This window comes from Triticum aestivum, chromosome 5D, assembly GCF_018294505.1.
Source record: "Triticum aestivum cultivar Chinese Spring chromosome 5D, IWGSC CS RefSeq v2.1, whole genome shotgun sequence".
NCBI lineage: Eukaryota > Viridiplantae > Streptophyta > Magnoliopsida > Poales > Poaceae > Triticum > Triticum aestivum.
The window spans coordinates 550254995-550273312 of record NC_057808.1 but is presented as its reverse complement, the minus strand read 5'-3'; the positions used below and the strand labels follow the sequence as shown (position 1 = coordinate 550273312).

The 18318-nt window shown below is 45.4% G+C and overlaps 2 protein-coding genes and 3 non-coding genes across 6 annotated transcripts; 4 read left to right on the top strand and 1 right to left on the bottom strand.

The window, feature by feature from the left end:
* Positions 1 to 3292: 3292 nt before the first annotated feature.
* On the bottom strand, positions 3293 to 11155 carry LOC123123755 (putative receptor protein kinase ZmPK1). 2 transcript variants are annotated; one of them, XM_044544355.1, is made up of 2 exons: positions 10697 to 11155; positions 3293 to 10612 (listed from the first exon to the last, which is right to left on the bottom strand). In XM_044544355.1, exon 2 carries the CDS (start codon positions 6013 to 6015, stop codon positions 3595 to 3597), a length of 2421 nt encoding a protein of 806 aa, XP_044400290.1. In that variant the 5' UTR covers positions 6016 to 10612; positions 10697 to 11155; the 3' UTR covers positions 3293 to 3594. The 2 variants fall into 2 exon arrangements, with proteins under 2 accessions (XP_044400290.1, XP_044400291.1); XM_044544356.1 differs by having other exon boundaries at positions 3293 to 10598.
* On the top strand, positions 7202 to 7273 carry TRNAC-GCA (transfer RNA cysteine (anticodon GCA)). The gene has a single exon. It is a non-coding gene; the product is annotated as a tRNA-Cys (tRNA).
* Positions 8810 to 8893, top strand: TRNAC-GCA (transfer RNA cysteine (anticodon GCA)). Its single transcript has one exon. It is a non-coding gene; the product is annotated as a tRNA-Cys (tRNA).
* On the top strand, positions 9509 to 9580 carry TRNAC-GCA (transfer RNA cysteine (anticodon GCA)). Its single transcript has one exon. It is a non-coding gene; the product is annotated as a tRNA-Cys (tRNA).
* A 1526-nt stretch (positions 11156 to 12681) lies between the features above and the next one.
* On the top strand, positions 12682 to 14915 carry LOC123123754 (sister chromatid cohesion protein DCC1). Its single transcript, XM_044544354.1, has 3 exons — positions 12682 to 12969; positions 13387 to 14298; positions 14394 to 14915. The coding sequence occupies exons 1-3, from the start codon at positions 12773 to 12775 to the stop codon at positions 14494 to 14496; spliced, it is 1212 nt and encodes a 403-aa protein (XP_044400289.1). The 5' UTR covers positions 12682 to 12772; the 3' UTR covers positions 14497 to 14915.
* The last annotated feature ends 3403 nt before the right edge of the window (positions 14916 to 18318 follow it).

Genomic DNA, 18318 nt, shown 5'->3' with positions numbered 1-18318 from the left:
ATAAGGACTTCTACCGAATTGTTGACCATTCACGTTAGTGATTTTTTCTATCAAATGTCTCTAACATGTTTCAGTGGGATCAAAAATTAGCGGACGGTGTGTGTGTTTTTTTTGTACTTGTATTGAGGTGATATTGTTTATAATAATCACCAACTAGTTAAAGGTTATCAAGTAAATCATTAGATCAGATGTGTTCCTTCCCGGTGGTACATGGTTCCAACATCTTCACACCAAAGTATTACAAATGAGTTTAGATCTAAACATAAAGGTTGTCGTTCTGACTTAACCTTTAAAACAAAGCATGTTTGTGCATTGCTTTTTGAAATATGCATGTTAGTTCCCAATAATATAAAAAACATGTGTTTATTCCACATGACACGCATGGCTTGCAGAGAAACATATGTCCAAGAACTAGTATGCTCTACAATTTGATATCTTAAATCTTAACTTTGTAGTGGTAGACTGAGCTGAATCAATCCCTACCCGATAGTCCTTGAAACCAGTACCCCCAACCTTGCCAATATTGATCAATGCTCACCTTAGACTTATTTAGCACACAAGAAAAAAAATCCTGACCAGGATCTCTAGCCACCCCCTATGATTTCCTCTCTATTGACTGGATAAGTTTTCTTCCTTATTATAGTGTACTACTATCTCCGTTTAAATTATTTGAAGTTCAAGCTTCGTACTGATTAATTTTTTCTATGTTTCACTAAGTATATAGAAAAGTATGTTGCTAACATCAATTATGTATGTAGTATAAATATACATTTTATGACCAGTCTAATTAAACTAATTTGATGTTGTAGATAATGATATATTTTTCTATAGATCCAGGCAAACTTAAAGAAGTTTGATCTTAGACAAAGTAGGACATTTTGGAGGACGAGCTCCATGGAGTTTTAAAAAAATATCAAAAGACACATTTTGATGTTTCGAAAAATTCTGAAAAAATCGTACGCATTGATGTGGATGTATTCTACATTTGTGTAAAGTCTGACAATGAAATGCATTAATGTTCATCATTTTCAAAAAGAACATTTTCTCTCATTTTTGTGTAGCTCTCACCATATTGTACATCATCTTCAAATTTTACACACATGTAGTATACATTCATATAAACATGTGTGTTTTTTAGAATTTTTTATAACTTCAAAATGCTAATTTTGAAAAAAAAAACAAAAAAGAGCTTCATGGAGCTCGTCCTCCATTTAGCATTTCTGCTTTAAAAAATAGAACCTCAAATAATTTGAAGGAAAGAGATAACTACTTACCGTGCATAGAATATCATTTCCCCTGCTCTTACTTGAGTTCCCTTGGTCGAACTTGAATGGAGTAAATAGCAAAAACCTACCACATTTAGAGCTAGTGTTACGAAACTACCACTTTCTTTAATTTCTCAAAAAGCTCCTACTATCACTATTTTGGTTGATTGTTCCAAAAAAAACACTAATGAGTGAATGGTTATGTCTTAGTCCGGTTTATGACATGGAGGGCCCGCTCGTCAGCTTCATGTGGCAAAAAGTCAACACCGCTATGTAAACAGTTAAGCTAACCGTTATGACCAGGTAGGGCCCACATGTCACCTTCTTCTCATATGTCTCCCTTTTCTCTGTACCCCATCGACGATCCCTTTTCTCTGCACTAGTCCACCACGCTTGCTATAGTGGCCGGACAGTTGGTCGCCTTAGCACAACTACCGGCGAGCAGCCTGCCCACACCGCCGCCGCCGCCTCATGCTGCTTCCAGACGGCGCCCAACCGCTCCCTCTTGCTCCCAGCCGGCGCCCAGCCACCCTCTCATGCATCGATGACGTTCCTACTGCTCTGGTGGCCTTCCATGCTGGAGGGCACCAGAGGAGAAGCCCGCGCGGCCGCACATGAAGACGAGGCGTTGCAAGCTCTGGGCCATGTTGTCGCCGCCATCGTCAGCCTCCCTTTGAGCTGGAGCTTGTGCTTAGCAGCAAGCAACAGCAACCGCGATAGAGGGCAGCAGCAACACAACGACATAGCCAAGGCCGCAACAGCCACGACCGGCCACCACCACGATCGGCCGATGCAGCCATGACCAGTGCCAGCACGAGGACCCGATTACTTTTTTAAAAAAGTTATAGGGACTCTTGTTTTTTTGAAAAAAGTTAGATGGACCTGATTGCTTTCTTTAAATAGTTACAGGGACCCGGTTGCTTGTTTTTTGAAAAGGACAGACATGTGTGCTCGACCTGTCACAACGGTCAAAGCTGACGGTGTTGACTTTTATGCCACGTCAGGCCTGACGGGGCCCAACCTTGTCATAATCGCGGTTAAAGTTAACGCTTCGGTCACTAGTGTTTTTTTCTCAAACAGTCAACCAATATAGTAGTGTCTTTTTGAGAAACTAAAGTAAATGGTAATTTTGTACTGTATAACGCTAGCCCCAAATGTGGTATTTTATTTTATTTTTTTGCTATTTACTCAACTTGAATGGTGTCTTGGCCAGCAGTGCCTGTGATCTGAATGTAGAAGGAGCGAACCGGGCTGAGCCATGTGGATGTGCTTCCATCATGCATGTAAGCACACCTCACATTTTCAGTCTCTCTTTCATGAACGGATCTCCAAGCAAGCTCATGTCCTGCCGCTTAAGTTTCACTGACCGCCGCTTGGCAAAGTGAGATTCAAAACTGGGGATACATCAGCCCTATGTCTCGTTTTGGACGGCCCATGTCCTGTTTGAAAACATGAGGGAAACGTAGCACAATATATCTTGAGGGACAACCATATATATACACTATTGGTTTTCTTTTACTCTGCGCATTAGGTTTTGCTGAAGTCAAACTCTTCAAAATTTGACTAAATTTATAAAGAATATTATTGACATTCACGATACGATATCAATATCATTACATCCATCATGAAATAAAAATTCATATTATGTTTACTTGGTATTGTAAATGTCGATATTTTTTAATATAAATTTGGTCAAAGTTTACGATATTTGACTTTGAACAAATCTAATACGCGAAGTAAAAAGAAACTGAGCGAGTACTTTGCGTAAACTTTAGAGAACAAAATATACTTTTCTCTAAAAATTCTTCAGTATAAACCATAAACTCTACATTATCTCTGATATGATCTTTTAGCAACCCTACATTAGATCGATTTAAAATAATATACTCCCTTCAATTATTATTAATTGCCATGGTTTTAATACAATGTTTGTACTAAAGTTATGACAATTAATGTGGATCGAAGGGAGTAATTTGGATACACATAAGCGCTATTAAAGGCAAACAAAGCTGGACGCGACATTGACATATTCAAAGTGTAAATCATGGCCTGGCATTTTTCCTCTTAAGGATAGAAATCAAGACACAACACACTGATGTCAACCATATACGTGACCTTGCATGTACCAGTGTGCCGTCTTTCGCTTTCTGCGGCTCTTACTAATCTGTTCCACACTTATTACCATCGGTCTATTACATTTTTTTTATCAATGACTACAATTAGAAAAAATATCATGGTTTTTCCACATTGTTTCACGCATACATCCTTGACCTTACAATAAAATATCATTGCCTTAATTGAAACTTACCAACAAAATCAAATAGTACTACTATTTATCAGCTTCATCAGATGATAGGAGAGTCTGAACAACAGATTCCATAGTCGACCTCTTTCTTGTATCTTCCTCCAAACAAGAAACGACCAATTTGATCAACGTTCTAGCCTGCACATAGCTGAATTGCCCGCCCAATTTGCAATCCACAAATTCTTCAATCCAAGATTCATCATTTCCTTCCAGCTTATCTGCAAGCATTGTGACAAGCTTCCTGATCACCATGTCCACCTCTGCATCTGAACCAACGGTCAACTCCGATACTCTGCTTCCAGATAGAAGCTCAAGAAGCACAACTCCATAGCTATACACGTCGACTTTCGACGTGATAGGGCGGCCGGAAATCCACTCGGGAGCAATGTAGCCTGTGGTTCCTCGCACATGAGATGTGTTCTGGTTGGATCCACCTCGGTTTAGTAACTTTGCCAACCCAAAGTCAGTGATCTTAGGCTCAAAGTTTTGGTCCAAGAGTATATTCTCGGGTTTCACATCGCAATGGATGACCCATTCTAGGCACTCATGGTGAAGATAGGCCAACCCTTTCGCAACACCTAATGCAATATTGAACCGTTGCTTCCAGTCCAGCAAGATGATGCTTTTATCACCGAACAAAATGCTAGCAAGTGAGCCGTTCTCGACATATTCACAAACCAACAGCCTGTGAGATCCTTCCGAACAAAACCCCCATATTCTCACCAGATTCATGTGGTAAATCCTAGCAATCACACTCAGCTCGGCTTGGAACTCTTCTTTGCCCCGACTTATATGCTTCAGCTTCTTCAGAGCAACTGGTCTTTCATCTTCTAAGACACCTTTGTACACCACACCCGAGCTTCCCCTTCCCAGCTCAACTTTGAAATTCATTGTTGCCTTCACAAGTTCTCTGTAACTGTACCTTCTAAAATGACTGGTCATCACCTTGTATCCTTCCTCGGTCGCCCATACTTCTGATGGCCTAACCTCTCTTCTCAAAACAAAGAACCATGTGAATGCTATAAAGGAAACCTCAACGACAAAAAATGCAGCTATGAAACCGTAGAAGTACAGCCACTTTGGTTCTTCCACATCGGTGTTATGCGCTTCTAGAATTGGTGGTATGCTCATTTGGTTGCAGTCAAGATGAGGTGGTGCAGGATCAAACACATCGGAGCGAGGGAAAGCTGTATTTGAAACATTTACCCTGTCAGGAAGCTTGAGATATATTGTCCGTGCATCGTTTGTTGGGTAGGTCCGTCCGCTGAAAAGACTAGCTTTTGGATAGCATGAGGATGTATCTTCCTGGTACTGAAAGCCTTTGCAGGTGCAGTCATTCATGCAGATATTCCTACAATAATAAAAGGAAACCGGGAGCAAATGTTTCTGATCAGAGCCCCAAAAATCTGTATGCTTGAGTTTCACAAACTTCATAGGTTCCTGATGATCACATGTTATGTTGACAATAGCCGTGCAACCTTCAGTCCAATTACCCGGGTTGCTCATCACATAGCCTGGTGCACACGAACATGTAGGTTTAGGTGAGTAGTGACAGATTCCATTAGGACCGCATAAGCCGTGGACGTTGCAAGGTTGAGATATTGCTGCCATTGAAACTGACCATGACCCATCTAAGTCATTCAAGCTATATAACCGGAGATTACCATCAGGATCCAGAGTTAGCCTTCTCTTAATCCCTGGCCCTGCATCACAGGCCACAAGTGGCCGGCCATCAGCAAAATCACTCGACCCAAAACTCCCATTACTGTCCAAAATCCCCAATCTAGTATTGTTATACTGGTTTCTATTATCCTCATAGAGAGTCTGGTCAGGGTCTGGCCAGTATATATCCGAAACCTCAGGAATGTCATATATAAGTGACAGTACCGAAAGATCGCTGAAACGGAATATGTAGTTACCAGAAACATGTGACCGGGTTGTAGGCACTAACTTTGTAGAAGCGGTGAAGTGTTGCGTCGGCAGTATAGTGTCCGTGGGTGAATCAAAACTCTGCCATATTGTCTTACCATCGGTATCCTTCAAGATGAGATTCCCAGTATCCAACAGCTGAGCTTGCTGAACATTCGTGAAGTTGCCGCCAGCTTGCCACACAACCGCGCCATCATAATCTACGAGGACCATATTGCCATCCCTCTGCAAGGTGAAGGCTGCCCTTTTGACATGGACAGGGCGGCCGCGATTTGCACTCCAGACGACGGTTTTGTCTGCAGCCTTGGAGTGCCATATCGAAAATGTGAAGGCGTCGGTGTAGATGCTGTAGAAGCCGCAGGAGAAGGTGCCATCCGGTGACTGCAGCACGTCGGTTTGGAAGGCTTCGACGGCTAGAGAGGATCCCAACGGCAGAGTGTCATGTGCTACAGCTCTTGAAAATAAGAGCAGAGCCATGGAAGTGGTGGCAAGCAGAAGTGAAAGAGTAGGAGCCATGGTTGCAGAGATGGTTTCAGCTCATGGCAGCACAAGTACTACTTGTATACCATAAATTTCTTGGTGGATGCATACAGGGTGCTTCAGTGTCACCCATGTCAACAGACAAGAGCTTTTCAGTGCAAGTAGACCAAGTTCGACTTTTGCGGCCGCCAAGCTTGATGAAAAGTCCTCAAGGAGAATGACACATCTTGGACAGATGAATGAAGACAATGTACCAGGCTTATAACTCTCAATCAGGGTGGGGTCTCCCTTATCCATGTACAGCTAAGCTGATGTGCTTCCTATTGATTTTTTTTGTACTTAACACTCAAAAGGATTTGACCTGGCTTCAGGAGCCAGAATCAGGTCATTGTCAAAACAGTCTATTTTCATAACTGTGATGTTAACTTGCTTTTTTTGTGAATGAATGTTAACTTGCTAATATAATACGTGGAATAATACAAGCCACATCCGCTGCAAGTGTGGAGAAAGTTGAAAAATACTGCGTTGGGTACCAAGATGCCCATTTGCCTCAACTTTGTGAAGTGTGTCTTATCCAAGTGAGAAGAAATTAAGCTTTTCTTTTCTAGTCTGATCAGCATGGTCCTAAGATCCTTCCTACCAGTACAAAAGGCATTGTTTCATCCTTTTCAGGAGGTATAACTATGTGTGCACACCGTTTTGGGATCTCAAGACATTCAAGGTCCAGCAGATCCTAGTAAATGGTTACTACAGTGTTACGCATGTCCAGTGGATCCGGGTACAGAGTTACTAGGATGTCCTGAAAACTCCCCTTTTTCGTGTTTTTGACATTTTTCGTCGGTTATAGTACACCGTTTTGGGGTCTCGGAACAATTCTTGTTTTCACGTATTCTCGCCATTTTTGTGGGCTATATATAGCACACCCTTTTTGGTATCCTGCGCCAATAAACATGCAAGCATAGGAAACGGGAGATGCAGTCATATCAGATCATTGTTTTATTATTAATCCGGAAGAAAAGACTCAGAAAAAAAAATCATGTCAGCAAAAAGGCAAGATGAGACGAGCAGTAAGATATAAATTCTAAACTATTTTTCCAAATACATTGCAACAGAATGCGTCAAGACATTGTACCAGTGAAAATATGCAACAGAGAGAGTCAAACATGCAACAGAGTAACAAATGGATTTAGGTATACTTAAGGTCAAATATAAAATCAACAATGGGTCCATAGCTCAGTGGTAGAGCAATTGACTGCAGATCAATAGGTCACCGGTTCGAACCCGGTTGGGCCCTATTCTATTTTTATTTTCTTTTTCAACTACTGTCTTGGCCTTCCACACTAGCTTCGCAAGTATTTACTCTTTTTTTTTACCATATCTAGATTTATTCCTTTTCATCCTTTATGTGTTTTTTGGCATGTCAATTCTTCTTTGATAGGGTTGTTATGCTTACATTAGATGGTTACTTCAAAATTAAGGCAATTATGTATTATATTCTGTGAACCATGACCTATTCTATTTTTATTTTCTTTTTCAACTACTGTCTTGGCCTTCCACACTAGCTTCGCAAGTATTTACTCTTTTTTTTAACCATATCTAGATTTATTCCTTTTCATCCTTTATGTGTTTTTTGGCATGTCAATTCTTCTTTGATAGGGTTGTTATGCTTACATTAGATGGTTACTTCAAAATTAATGCAATTATGTATTATATTCTGTGAACCATGATAGACTGATATATGTATTTTTAGACACGTAGGAAGAACATTTCTCCAATTAGGCCCCTTCAAAAGAATCTTATAATGGTTTGCATCACCCAAAAAAAGCATGTTACATAAAAGCTGGAATTGACAATCCAAGAGCACAGCTTGAAGTACGTGTACCTAATTTATGATGGCACATAGAACTGATATGAGTATGTGCAAGTTCCTGACTAGCGTTCTAATACATATCTGAATCTGTAAGGATACAAACTGATGTTCAATTTGCATTCATAATACAGAGTGGAGGATATGGGCACACCAACTATCTTATTTCTTGTGTAATTATATATTCATTAGGGTCAAATCTAATAAAATAAACGGTTCCATAGCTCAGTGGTAGAGCAAATGACTGCGGATCAATAGGTCACCAGTTTGAACCCGGTTGAGCCCGTTTTTCTATTTCTATTTCCTTTTTCAACTATTGTCTTGGCCTCCCACACTTTCTTCGCAAGTATTTACTTCTTCTTTTTTACCATATCTAAGCTTTATTCCTTTTCATCCGTTATGAATTTTTTGGCATCTCGATTCTTCTTTGAGAGAATTGTTATGCTTACATTCGATGGTTACCGCTATTTGAATAGTTCTCAATTACTTCAAAATTAAGGCAATTATGTATTAAATTCGGGGCATAATAGACTGATATGCGTATTTTTAGACACATAGGAAGAACATTTCTCCAATTAGGCCCTTTTAAAAGAATCTAAGAATGGTTTGCATAACCCAAAAAGAATATGTTACGTAAAAGCTGGAATTGGCAATCCATGAGCACAGCTTGAAGTATGTGTACCTATTTAGGATGGCACATACAACTGATATGAGTATGTTTACCATCGCAAAAAAAAAGAAGATATGAGTATGTGTAAGTTCCTAACTAGCATTCTAATCCATATCTAAATCTGTAAGGATACAAACTGAGTTGTTTCTTTCTCTCGATACGCAGAGGGGAGAGCATGCCCTGTCTCAGGATATTCAATTTGCATTCATAATACAGAGTGAACCACTTAATATTTGAACGCAAGGATCCGGGTGCACCGTCTATCTTATTGCTTGTGTAATTATATTTTATTAGGGTCAAATGCAATAACATTAGCTCAGTGGTAGAGCAATTGACTGCAGATCAATAGGTCACCGGTTTGAACCCGGTTGGGCCCTATTTTTTTCTCCTTTCTATTTTTATTTCCTTTTTCAACTACTGTCACACTTTCTTTGCAAGTATTTACTCTTCTTTTTTACCATATCTAGCTTTAATTATTCCTTTCCATCCCTTATGTATTTTTGGCATGTCGATTCTTCTTTCATAGGATTGTTATGCTTACATTAGTTGGTTACCGCTGTTTGAATACTTCTCAATTACTTCAAAATTATGGCAGTTCTGTATTATATTCTGTGGAGCATGATAGACTGATATACGTATTTTTAGACACGTAGGAAGAACATTTCTCCAATTAGGCCCTTTTAAAAGAATCTAAGAATGGTTTGCATAACCCAAAAATAGCATGTTACATAAAAGCTGGAATTGGCAATCCGTGAGCACAGCTTGAAGTACATGTATCTAATTTATTATGGCACATACAACTGACATGAGTATGTGTAAGTTCCTAACTAGCATTCTAATCCATATCTAAATCTGTAAGGATACAAACTGATGTTCAATTTTCATTCATAATATAGAGTGAACCAAATAATATTTAGACACAAAGATTGCACCATCTATCTTATATCTTGTGTAATTATATATTAATTAGGGTCATTTGCAGAAATATAAATGGGTCCATAGCTCAGTGGTAGAGCAATTGACTGCAGATCAATAGGTCACCGGTTCGAACCCGGTTGGGCCCTTTTTTTCTTCTATTTTTATTTCCTTTTTCAACTACTGTCTTTGCCTTCAACACTTTCTTCACAAGTATTTACTTCCATGTTCTAAGTTTAACCATATTCCCTTTTCATCTGTTATGCATTTTTGGGCATGTTGATTCTTCTTTCTGAGAACCGTTGTGCTTACACTAGATGGTTACTGCAATTCGAAGTTCGAACAGTCCTCAAATACTCCAAAATTGAGCTTATTATGCTGTGGAGTATGGTAGACCAATCTACACATTGTTAGACACGTAGCAAAGAACATTTCACGAATCAGGGCCCTTTTAAAAGAATCTAAGAATGGTCTGCAGACCCCAAAAGTAGCATTTTACATAAAAGCTAGAACAGGCAGCCCATGGGCACAGCCTGAAGTACATTTCTACCTAATTTATGATGCCACATACGACTGGTATGGGTATGTGTCCAAGGCACGCCTGCCAGGCGATGCTAATCTGAAGAAAAATAATAATACTCTAAATAGGCCGTCCGTAAAGGATACGGAACTCAATTGAAACAGTTTTGGCCAATCTGCTCCGCATATGAAGACAGGTAGCTATATAGTTTACGTTGCTACAAGGCCAAATTGTTGCCTTGATATTGCTTGAGCAGCCAAAACTAGAGAAGGAAGGAATGCAGTATGCTACCCGGAGGTATCACATTATAGGATGGGTGTAAACGGATACACTACTGATTAATCAACTTGTTGAAAGCTCTCATGTAAAGAGGGAGGCATATGGTCTGAAACAATGTTGGCATACAAGCTCACATCTGATTCACAACTGAAACAGGTGAACCCAACTAAGTTGTGTGCTACAGTAGTTAATTTCAGAGGAACTGTGCAGAAGCAATAAGATGAAACCACTTACCCAGAATGGGCAGAGGGGAGCGCTAGATTTCATCCAAGCATCAGTGTCAGCCTGTCAGTGTAAGCAACGCCACCGGAGAGGGAGCCGCCGCTCAAACGACACAAAACCGGCACCTCACATTATTAGTCAGTGCCCTGTCGATCAAACCCTGGAAATCAGTAAGAGAAGCTAATCGCTTTTACCCTGGAGATCACATTGTTAGTCAGTGTAATTAATGAGCCAAGGGGCATACGCGAACAAGGCGTCGAAATTGATGTCCGGCGGTGGGGAACAGGCAGAAGAGCAGGGCCGCGAGCTCCTGGCCCAAGAGCACGGCGCCCGCGTCCTGGGGGACCAGGAGGCGGAGCCCGAGCGCGGCCCGGGCGCCGGCGTAGTGGTCGTCGAGCAGCTTCGGGAGGCGGAGGAGGAGGCGGGGGAGCGCCGGGAGCGCGGTGCTACGGCAGGAACGTGAGCGCGAATCCCTCGGCGGCGCGCGCGGGGAGGGCGATCGAGGGCCTGCCGGAGGTCGTGGAGCGCGTCGGATGCGACCCGGCTGACGTCGGGGCCGGGGGACAGCGCCCTCAGCTGCTCCTGCGCCGCCGCCGGCCAGAAGAGCGCCCCGCCGCGCGGCACCACCGGGATCGATCGCAGGTCGCCGCGCGCCTCCATCATCTCCATGGCTGCTGCTCTCTCAACTGCTTTCCCTTCTCTCTCGCCCTTCTTCCTTTTTTTTAGGGATGACACAACCGCTTCCTTCTTTTTTTGAGAATACACAACCGCTTCGTTTTTTTTTGCTTGGTCGTTGGGCCTTAATTTTTTTTAGGGGTCGTTGGGCCTTAATGTGATTTCTTTTGTTGGGCCAAGCACGGCCTCGGCTCGGCCAACATGATCAATACGGCCCATCCTCCACACTGGACTGAAGCTTATCCATTTCCAGCTCCTTCCTTACTTTCTTTTGTTGGGATATGCTCGCGTGTATGGTGCTCGGTGGTGGTGGTCGTGTTACCGTTGCGTCGGTGCGCGGATCGCCGTCGGTGACCACGGACATGGCGTCGTGAGAGCTCGCCTGGCTAAGGGCTCAAAGTTGGCTCGCGGGTGGTCGTCGGCGGTCTCTGAGTCGTGCCCCTCCCCCCCCCCCCCAATCCACCAGCCATTGGTTGGGGACCCAGTGGGGGTGCTTCCTACGATGGAGACGCCTATCCAGACTCGGGGACTAATGTCGGGCTATGAGTAGATGGATGGTCGTCGCTCTTTCTACCGTGGTTGAGTGCATTGTGATGTGAGCGGCATACGGTATCTCGCGACAGAAATGCCGAGGCGGCACCCCCGGATGGCGGTCCGCATGGTTGCTGTTCGGACAGAGCATCATTGCGGCAGTGGTGTCTCTCCTCCCAGATTGTGTGAGCAAACAGGAGGCATTGCGTCGAGTAGCTCGAACGTGCCCTCTCTTCGGAGGGGAAGCGTCCTGATCCGAGTTTGGAGCTCTGGCATCGTCGCACTTCCCCTGGTGGCCTCGTGGTGGCACGGGGGAGTTGCCGAAGGGAAGCTCCGTGCCTTGGCGTCGACGATGGCAAAACCCATGGGTTTCGTGCTCTTTATGAAGAAGTCGTTGTGGTTCTTCTCTCTGTGTCAGGATCTGGGTGAAGACATTGTCCGGTGTGGACTCGGCAGCATCGACACTCTACACCGTTCTCCTCTGGGGGCATTGCCGTGGTGGTTACGTGTGCTAGGATCGTAGCGTGGGGGTGTTCATTTCTTCCCGTGCTCGTTACAGATAGCGTAAGCTGGCGTAGTCGCGTGGGTTCTGCGTGTTTCGGGTATCTCAAGATCGGTTTTGTAAGAGGACCACCTCACCATCTTGTGTCGTTCAGCCGTGTACTTCTTTGAATGTTGTTTTAGTTATAAAGCGGGGTGAACGTATGTTTCGACGCCTTAGTTCGAACTAAAGCTCAACCAAAGTCACGCCTCCTTTTTCTTTATCGGAGGGAGTAATATCTGTTAACCAACTCATATTAGGTTTGTTTGTATTCTTCCACAACAGACTAAAATAGCGGAATGCCCGCAAACTGAGCGTATGTTCTCTCGCAAAAAAAAAAAAATTGAGCCAAAGTTGTGGTTTCGGGAAAAATAAAGTGAGAATATTCGCCGGCATACCCTGTACACAGGCTGACCGCCTGACCCCACCAAACCAGAATCATTCCCGCGCGAAACGCGCCCCGCGAAAGCATAACGCGCGCCAAAACCAATCCATACAGCACACGCTGAGGAAAAAGATCCCGCGAGAAAGAAAGAGGAGCGACCAAGCTCAGCCGCTTCCCGGATCCGATCCATGGACGCGGCGATGGAGGACGCGGCGGCGCCCGGGAGCGAGTGGGACCGCGGCAGCGGCGGGGCTGAGGCGGTGCTGGGCCTCGCCGGCGCCGGCGCCTCGCTGTCGGTGTGCTACCACGAGGCCTTCGGGCCCCACGCCGACCTCATCCTCCTCGAGGCCGGCGACGACCTCCTCCCCGACCTCCTGCAAGGCCGGTACGCCCCTCTCCTCGAGATCGCCCTGCCTCTGATCCAATCGGCCCTCTTTATTCGGAGCCGTACCTTTATTCAGATCTTCGGTTTGGGCCATCAGCTCTGAAATCCCTAAACCAGTCGATGTAATATCTAAGTTGATATGTAGTTCTTGATTGATTATTAGAAGTCAGATGAGTACATGATCCGTGGATACGAGCTTCACCATGGAAAAGCTTAGTTCGTTGACTGTTCCTGAGCCGAAGGCTGAAGCTAGTTAAGTAAACAGTGAAATCTGCCACAGCTATGTTATTAATCAGATCTTCGCACCACTAGTTCAGCTGCAACTGATAGATCACTATCTGCTATGCTATTGCTGTACAGTAGGCATACTAGGTGTTTCCATCTGAGAAAATTTGATGAAGAGTGTTCTTGATGCAGGGTGACAGTAAGGGGCCGCCCTGAAGAAGAAGCTGTTCTGTGCACGCCATCGGCGACCTACGCTATGAAGTTCGTGGGCACATCCAACTCCATGTTCCTGATACCACCCGGCGAAGCAGTCGCGGCAAGCCTAAGACCCGACCATACCAATGAGGATGCTACCGTCGCCAGCGCTGCGGCCGCTTCGATCATCAAGGTTGCACCGGGGAGCATCGAATTAGTCCGAACGGCTCCGCGGCTCGACAAGCTCAGGAGCCTTCTCAGGGAGAGGCCATACGTGCTTGATGAGGATCTTGGAGATGGCTCTGAAGATAAGCAGGGGCTGTACACGTGGCAAGACCTATGTGTGCTTGTTCAGTCCAGCGACAGCGAGCTGCTGGAGGGGCTGAATTCCCTCTCGGCTGTCGAGATTGATGGGTTCTGGAGGACCGTGGATGTCGGTTCTGTGAACACGGTTCTGGACATGATTCTGCACAACTCTGTGTTGCATGATTGGCTGCTAAATGCTTTGCCAGAAAATGCTGTGCTATCTGTCATGGAAGCTGACGGTTTTACGCATAAGATTGTAGCTCATTGCCTCAGCAGATTCGGCACGAAGGTTGAGCAGGAAGCAGGGAGTTGTTGGAAGCTTGATGAGAGACTGGTCTGCTTGCAGTTTGCCCGAAGAGCACTCGCCGCAGGAAAGATGAAGCTCAACAACTTTATGGATAAATGGGAACGAAGCATCCCTTCAGGAATGCGTGCGGATCTTCAGATGCTTGAAGGGGAAGTGCTGTATGAAAGGCTTGGGGCTGAGACCTGGGTGCATGCTTTCAGTGTCGCCGATCTGCCGTTGACGCCAGCTGAGAGGTTTGCAGCACTATTCCGGGAGCGGCCAAGGTGGGAATGGAAAGACCTGCAGCCCTTCATCAGGTATAATAATGTACTGCAATTCTTTTTGGTAGAAATTCTGTAGTGTAATTATCATGTGGGCATCTTCCTAACAACTTTCTTCCTGTATGGTTCAGGGACTTGCGTGTACCTGGAGCGTCTTCAGAAGGGTTGCTGATCAAATACGCAAGAAGAACGCAACCAAGCGCTGATTCCGATCCTATTTTCACCGCTAGATGATCAACCCACCCTGCTACATCGATGTTCTGGTTGTGGGCCTTGCTGCTGCTGGTAAACTACTGGTGTTGCTGCACTTGACCCGGATGTTGTTGTCGACAACAGAAGATTGCTGTGCTGGCAAGCAAACAAAGGCGATGACGCGAGAGGGTTCCTGTAATGGTGCAGACAACTAAGTTACCTGAATTTCTTTTCAGCTTCGACAGTTGGAGACGCAATATCTGAACCTTGGCCCACTGCTCACTTGTCGTACGTTTATTTATAATATATTCTGAATTTCAACATGTAATGTAAGGCTTGTCCTAGCTAGTTATGATTTCAGATGTTGCCTTAAAAAGAATTTATTATGGACTCAGAATGAATAGCAGAGGAATGCATGGTATGCATTCCTAGAACTGAAATTGCATTGCAGGTTAACAGCATACCCCTGTTGTGGGGGTGAATTTTACACCGTTCCATTAGAAACATGATATCTGAGCCTGGGGGCACTGCACGCTTGCTGTACATTTGCAATATTTCCTGAACTTTATAAGGTTGGTGCTAGCCGGTCGTGTTTTTTGGATGTTTGTCATAATTTTTTTTATTTATGGCTCCAGAATGAATAGCAGTGGAAGGCATCGTAGGCTGCTTCTGAGAAGTGAATTTGTGTCGCCAGGTTGACCGCAAGCATCCTGTTCCGACAGTCGGTGTGATTGCTTCACATGAATTTTGCAAGAATTCAGAGTAACTGTTACAAACCCGGCCTGTCATTTTCAAGATGTAAATGAGCATCAGAATCTTTTGTTGTTTGAATACGAATTGTCGACGGGTCTGAGATTCCAAACATGGCTTGTTCTTGTAGTCATTATGCTTATCTAGCTGTGAGGAACAAGTAGAAGCTCTGCCTGTTATACATAGGCTGAAGGAAGAAATCTGCGTGATTCAGTCCAAGTGCAGAATAGCCAGCTTCTGCATTCTTCCCGCACAGTACAGTACAGATAAGTCCCCTCGCGAGCCGCCGCTGCCAACAGATCGCATCCGCCCCTCCCCTACCCCCTCCTTCGTCGCCTCCCGAGCGGGCGACCGAGGGGCCCTAGCCCTAGCCGCCGGTCCCCCCGCCTTCCCCTCCCCCTCCCCCCCTCCGCCGCGCGCAGGTGGTCGATGTCGGGCAAAGCTCGTGCGGCGGCGGAGGTACTGCCTCCCCTCTTAGGTCTATGGGTGGCGCGGGATGCCTCATCTTGAGGGTGTGATCCCGATCTAGATAGTGGCGGCCGGATGGACAACGACGGCGTGGCAGCCGGCCGGCGTCCCAACAATGGCCTTGGCGGCAGGGCTGGCGTAGCCCTTCCCGATCTGGGGCGGAGGCCCTGGATCAGGGGCGGCGCCCCTGGGATGGCCTCCCTGTCCGATGGCGCGATAGGGCGGGAGGGCTGCCGGGGATCAGACCGGATGGCCGGAGATTCACAGGCGGGTTGGTGTCGCGGCTTGCTGCCCCGATGGCCAATGGCGCCGAGCTGCTTCTTCCTCCACCCCATGTTGCATGCACTCCGTCTTACCGGACATGGCGCACTGCTAACCGGTTACCGGGTTGGGACGGAGCGAGAGGTGGGGATCCGGATTGGGATAATTCCCAGGTCAGCTCATGCCGACCGCGAGGTGTCGTTTTTTTTCTTGGAGACGTCGTTCGGATCCGCCCTACCTTTTCCCACCTCACGGTCTCTCGGGTGAAAACCCTAAGGTGGTGATGACACTCTCTGGCGTCGTGTCCTTCTTGAAGGCATCGTCGTGAGAGCTATGCGCGGTGGGCACCGTTTGGGTGCATCGGCAGTTGCAGATGGCGTGCCCCTCTTCATCTAGGTGGTAGCTGTTACGGGGGAAACCCTAGGTCTGGGTCTCTCGGATCAGATGATGACGGAGACTTTGGTGCCGTTCTCCCTCCTAGGGGCATCGTCTTTGGAGCAGTGATTCACTGGAGAGGCAAACATATGGAGCGGTGTTACATCGACCGCATTGAAGACTGTGGGTCTCGGCGGCGTGGAGTAGTGGAGTCTTAGAGTTGGATGTGGTTTGATCGAGACGCGCAGGCTGATGGCGCTGTCTGGTGTCATGGTGACGTCGACGGCAGATGGGACTGGCAAGATCTATGCAGTGATTGCTCCTGAAGACGGGATGGCAGAAGATGGCGGTGGCGGGTCCTTCAGCGTGCGCATGCGGTGCATGTTATAGGACGCCTAGACCGGATGGTATTAAGACCCCTGAATTATGTTGTGTTTGTTATGCGGATAAAGCACACCTGTATTGGTGTAGTAGGTGTAGCGACTTTGTTCGCCTAGAAGGTGGCTTCGGGTTGATCCTTGTATTAATTTTGTCAGACTTTGGTGAATAACTAATAAAGATGGCCGTGTGCATCATGGTAATGCAGAGGCCGAGGGTAATCCTCCTTTAAAAAAACAGTACATATAAGTTTTTTTGTGTGAGCAGAATATGCGGGGGCCAGGCCGGAAAGAAGCCCATGAGCCGGTTACTCGGATCGACAAGTGGGCCCATCTACACAAATCAAGAGTTCAGGCCCGGCCCGGCCTGACCGAATCCCAGTGTCCCGTCCCATTTAATTTCCCCTTCTCTCTCCGTCTTTAGGCTTGGGGCTAGAGAGCGTCCCATCTCGTCTCGTCTCGTCTCACTCGCGCGCTCGCCGTTGTTCGAGGTTACTCCGGCTAGCAGTTGTAGCTACTTCCTTCATTTCAAAATAGATGATCTAATTTTATACTAGTATAAAGTTGGGTCATCTATGGAGTATTTTGGAACGGAGGGCTGTGTACGAGTAACAGTCCACGTCCAAGCCATATGCATGCTCCGTGTATAGCTGTTCTTGTGTCCGTGTTGAGGTCAAAATCGGATTTCTATACGAGGAGGTTTCGGAGGTGTTGAGTCGGCTCCCTGCATAAATAAATAAATACGGTTGGACTGATTTTTAAGGAAGTCTCAGTCGATGTATTTGACCTTCCATCGTGATCTGTTTAAGATTGGATCGTTGTGTCCTTGTGTTGTATCGGCCTGTTTTAGTTGTGTCCCCGGCCCATTGCCTTGTTTCTTTTTTCTTTTCTTGCCTTCTCTTCTATTCTTTCTGTTGGACAGAGATGCCCCATGGGCTGGCCGTGAGGGTGGTGTGGCTTTTCCTTTGTCTGTTTTTTGGGCTTTCTTATAGGCTAATTTTTTTGTTAGTGCTCGTGTTACGTGGGGACATGAGCGATTAATAGGGCTGTTCGCTTTGGTTTGTTCCCATTTTCTTTTTGTTTTTTCTTTATTTTTTATTTTCAATTTCTATTATTATTTTTAAAAAATATTGTACATTGAATCACATGCCATGTTTTATTGTCAGTGTCCGTATGCAACATTTGTTTTCTTTCCAAAAGATATATCGCTGACACACCCGTCGAGCACACACAGTTTCATGCACATCGGCCACACACAATTGTATGTATGTTGTTGGCGTGTAACTTATCATTTTTCCTTTCCAAAAATATTTGTCACCGGCTAACTAGACTTTGTTTCTGGTTTGAGTTTTTTAAACTTTGTTTGTGGGTTGAGTAGAGACCAGTAGGGCCAGTTGCATGTTCGACACTAGGAATGCAACTGCAAGTGTCGCACCCAACCGCAACTCCATGTCTTCTAGCCTGACCGCAATTGGAAGTTTTTGTTCTGTCGGAGGGGGCACCGGTAGAGGGGGCGGGCCAGTTGCAAGCCCGACAACATCCCCGCAACTTCAAGTGCCGCACCCGACCGCAAGTGCATGTCCCCTAACAAGGTTGCAACTGGACCTTTGTTATGTTAAAGGGTGAACGGATC

Excerpts from the sequence above, each read along its gene's own strand:
- LOC123123754 (XM_044544354.1), top strand. The coding sequence starts at position 12,773 with ATGGACGCGGCGATGGAGGACGCGGCGGCGCCCGGGAGCGAGTGGGAC. Across the intron at positions 12,970-13,386 it reads CCCGACCTCCTGCAAGGCCG|GGTGACAGTAAGGGGCCGCC; the intron begins GTACGCCCCTCT and ends TTCTTGATGCAG. Across the intron at positions 14,299-14,393 it reads GACCTGCAGCCCTTCATCAG|GGACTTGCGTGTACCTGGAG; the intron begins GTATAATAATGT and ends TGTATGGTTCAG.
- LOC123123755 (XM_044544355.1), bottom strand. The coding sequence starts at position 6,015 with ATGGCTCCTACTCTTTCACTTCTGCTTGCCACCACTTCCATGGCTCTG.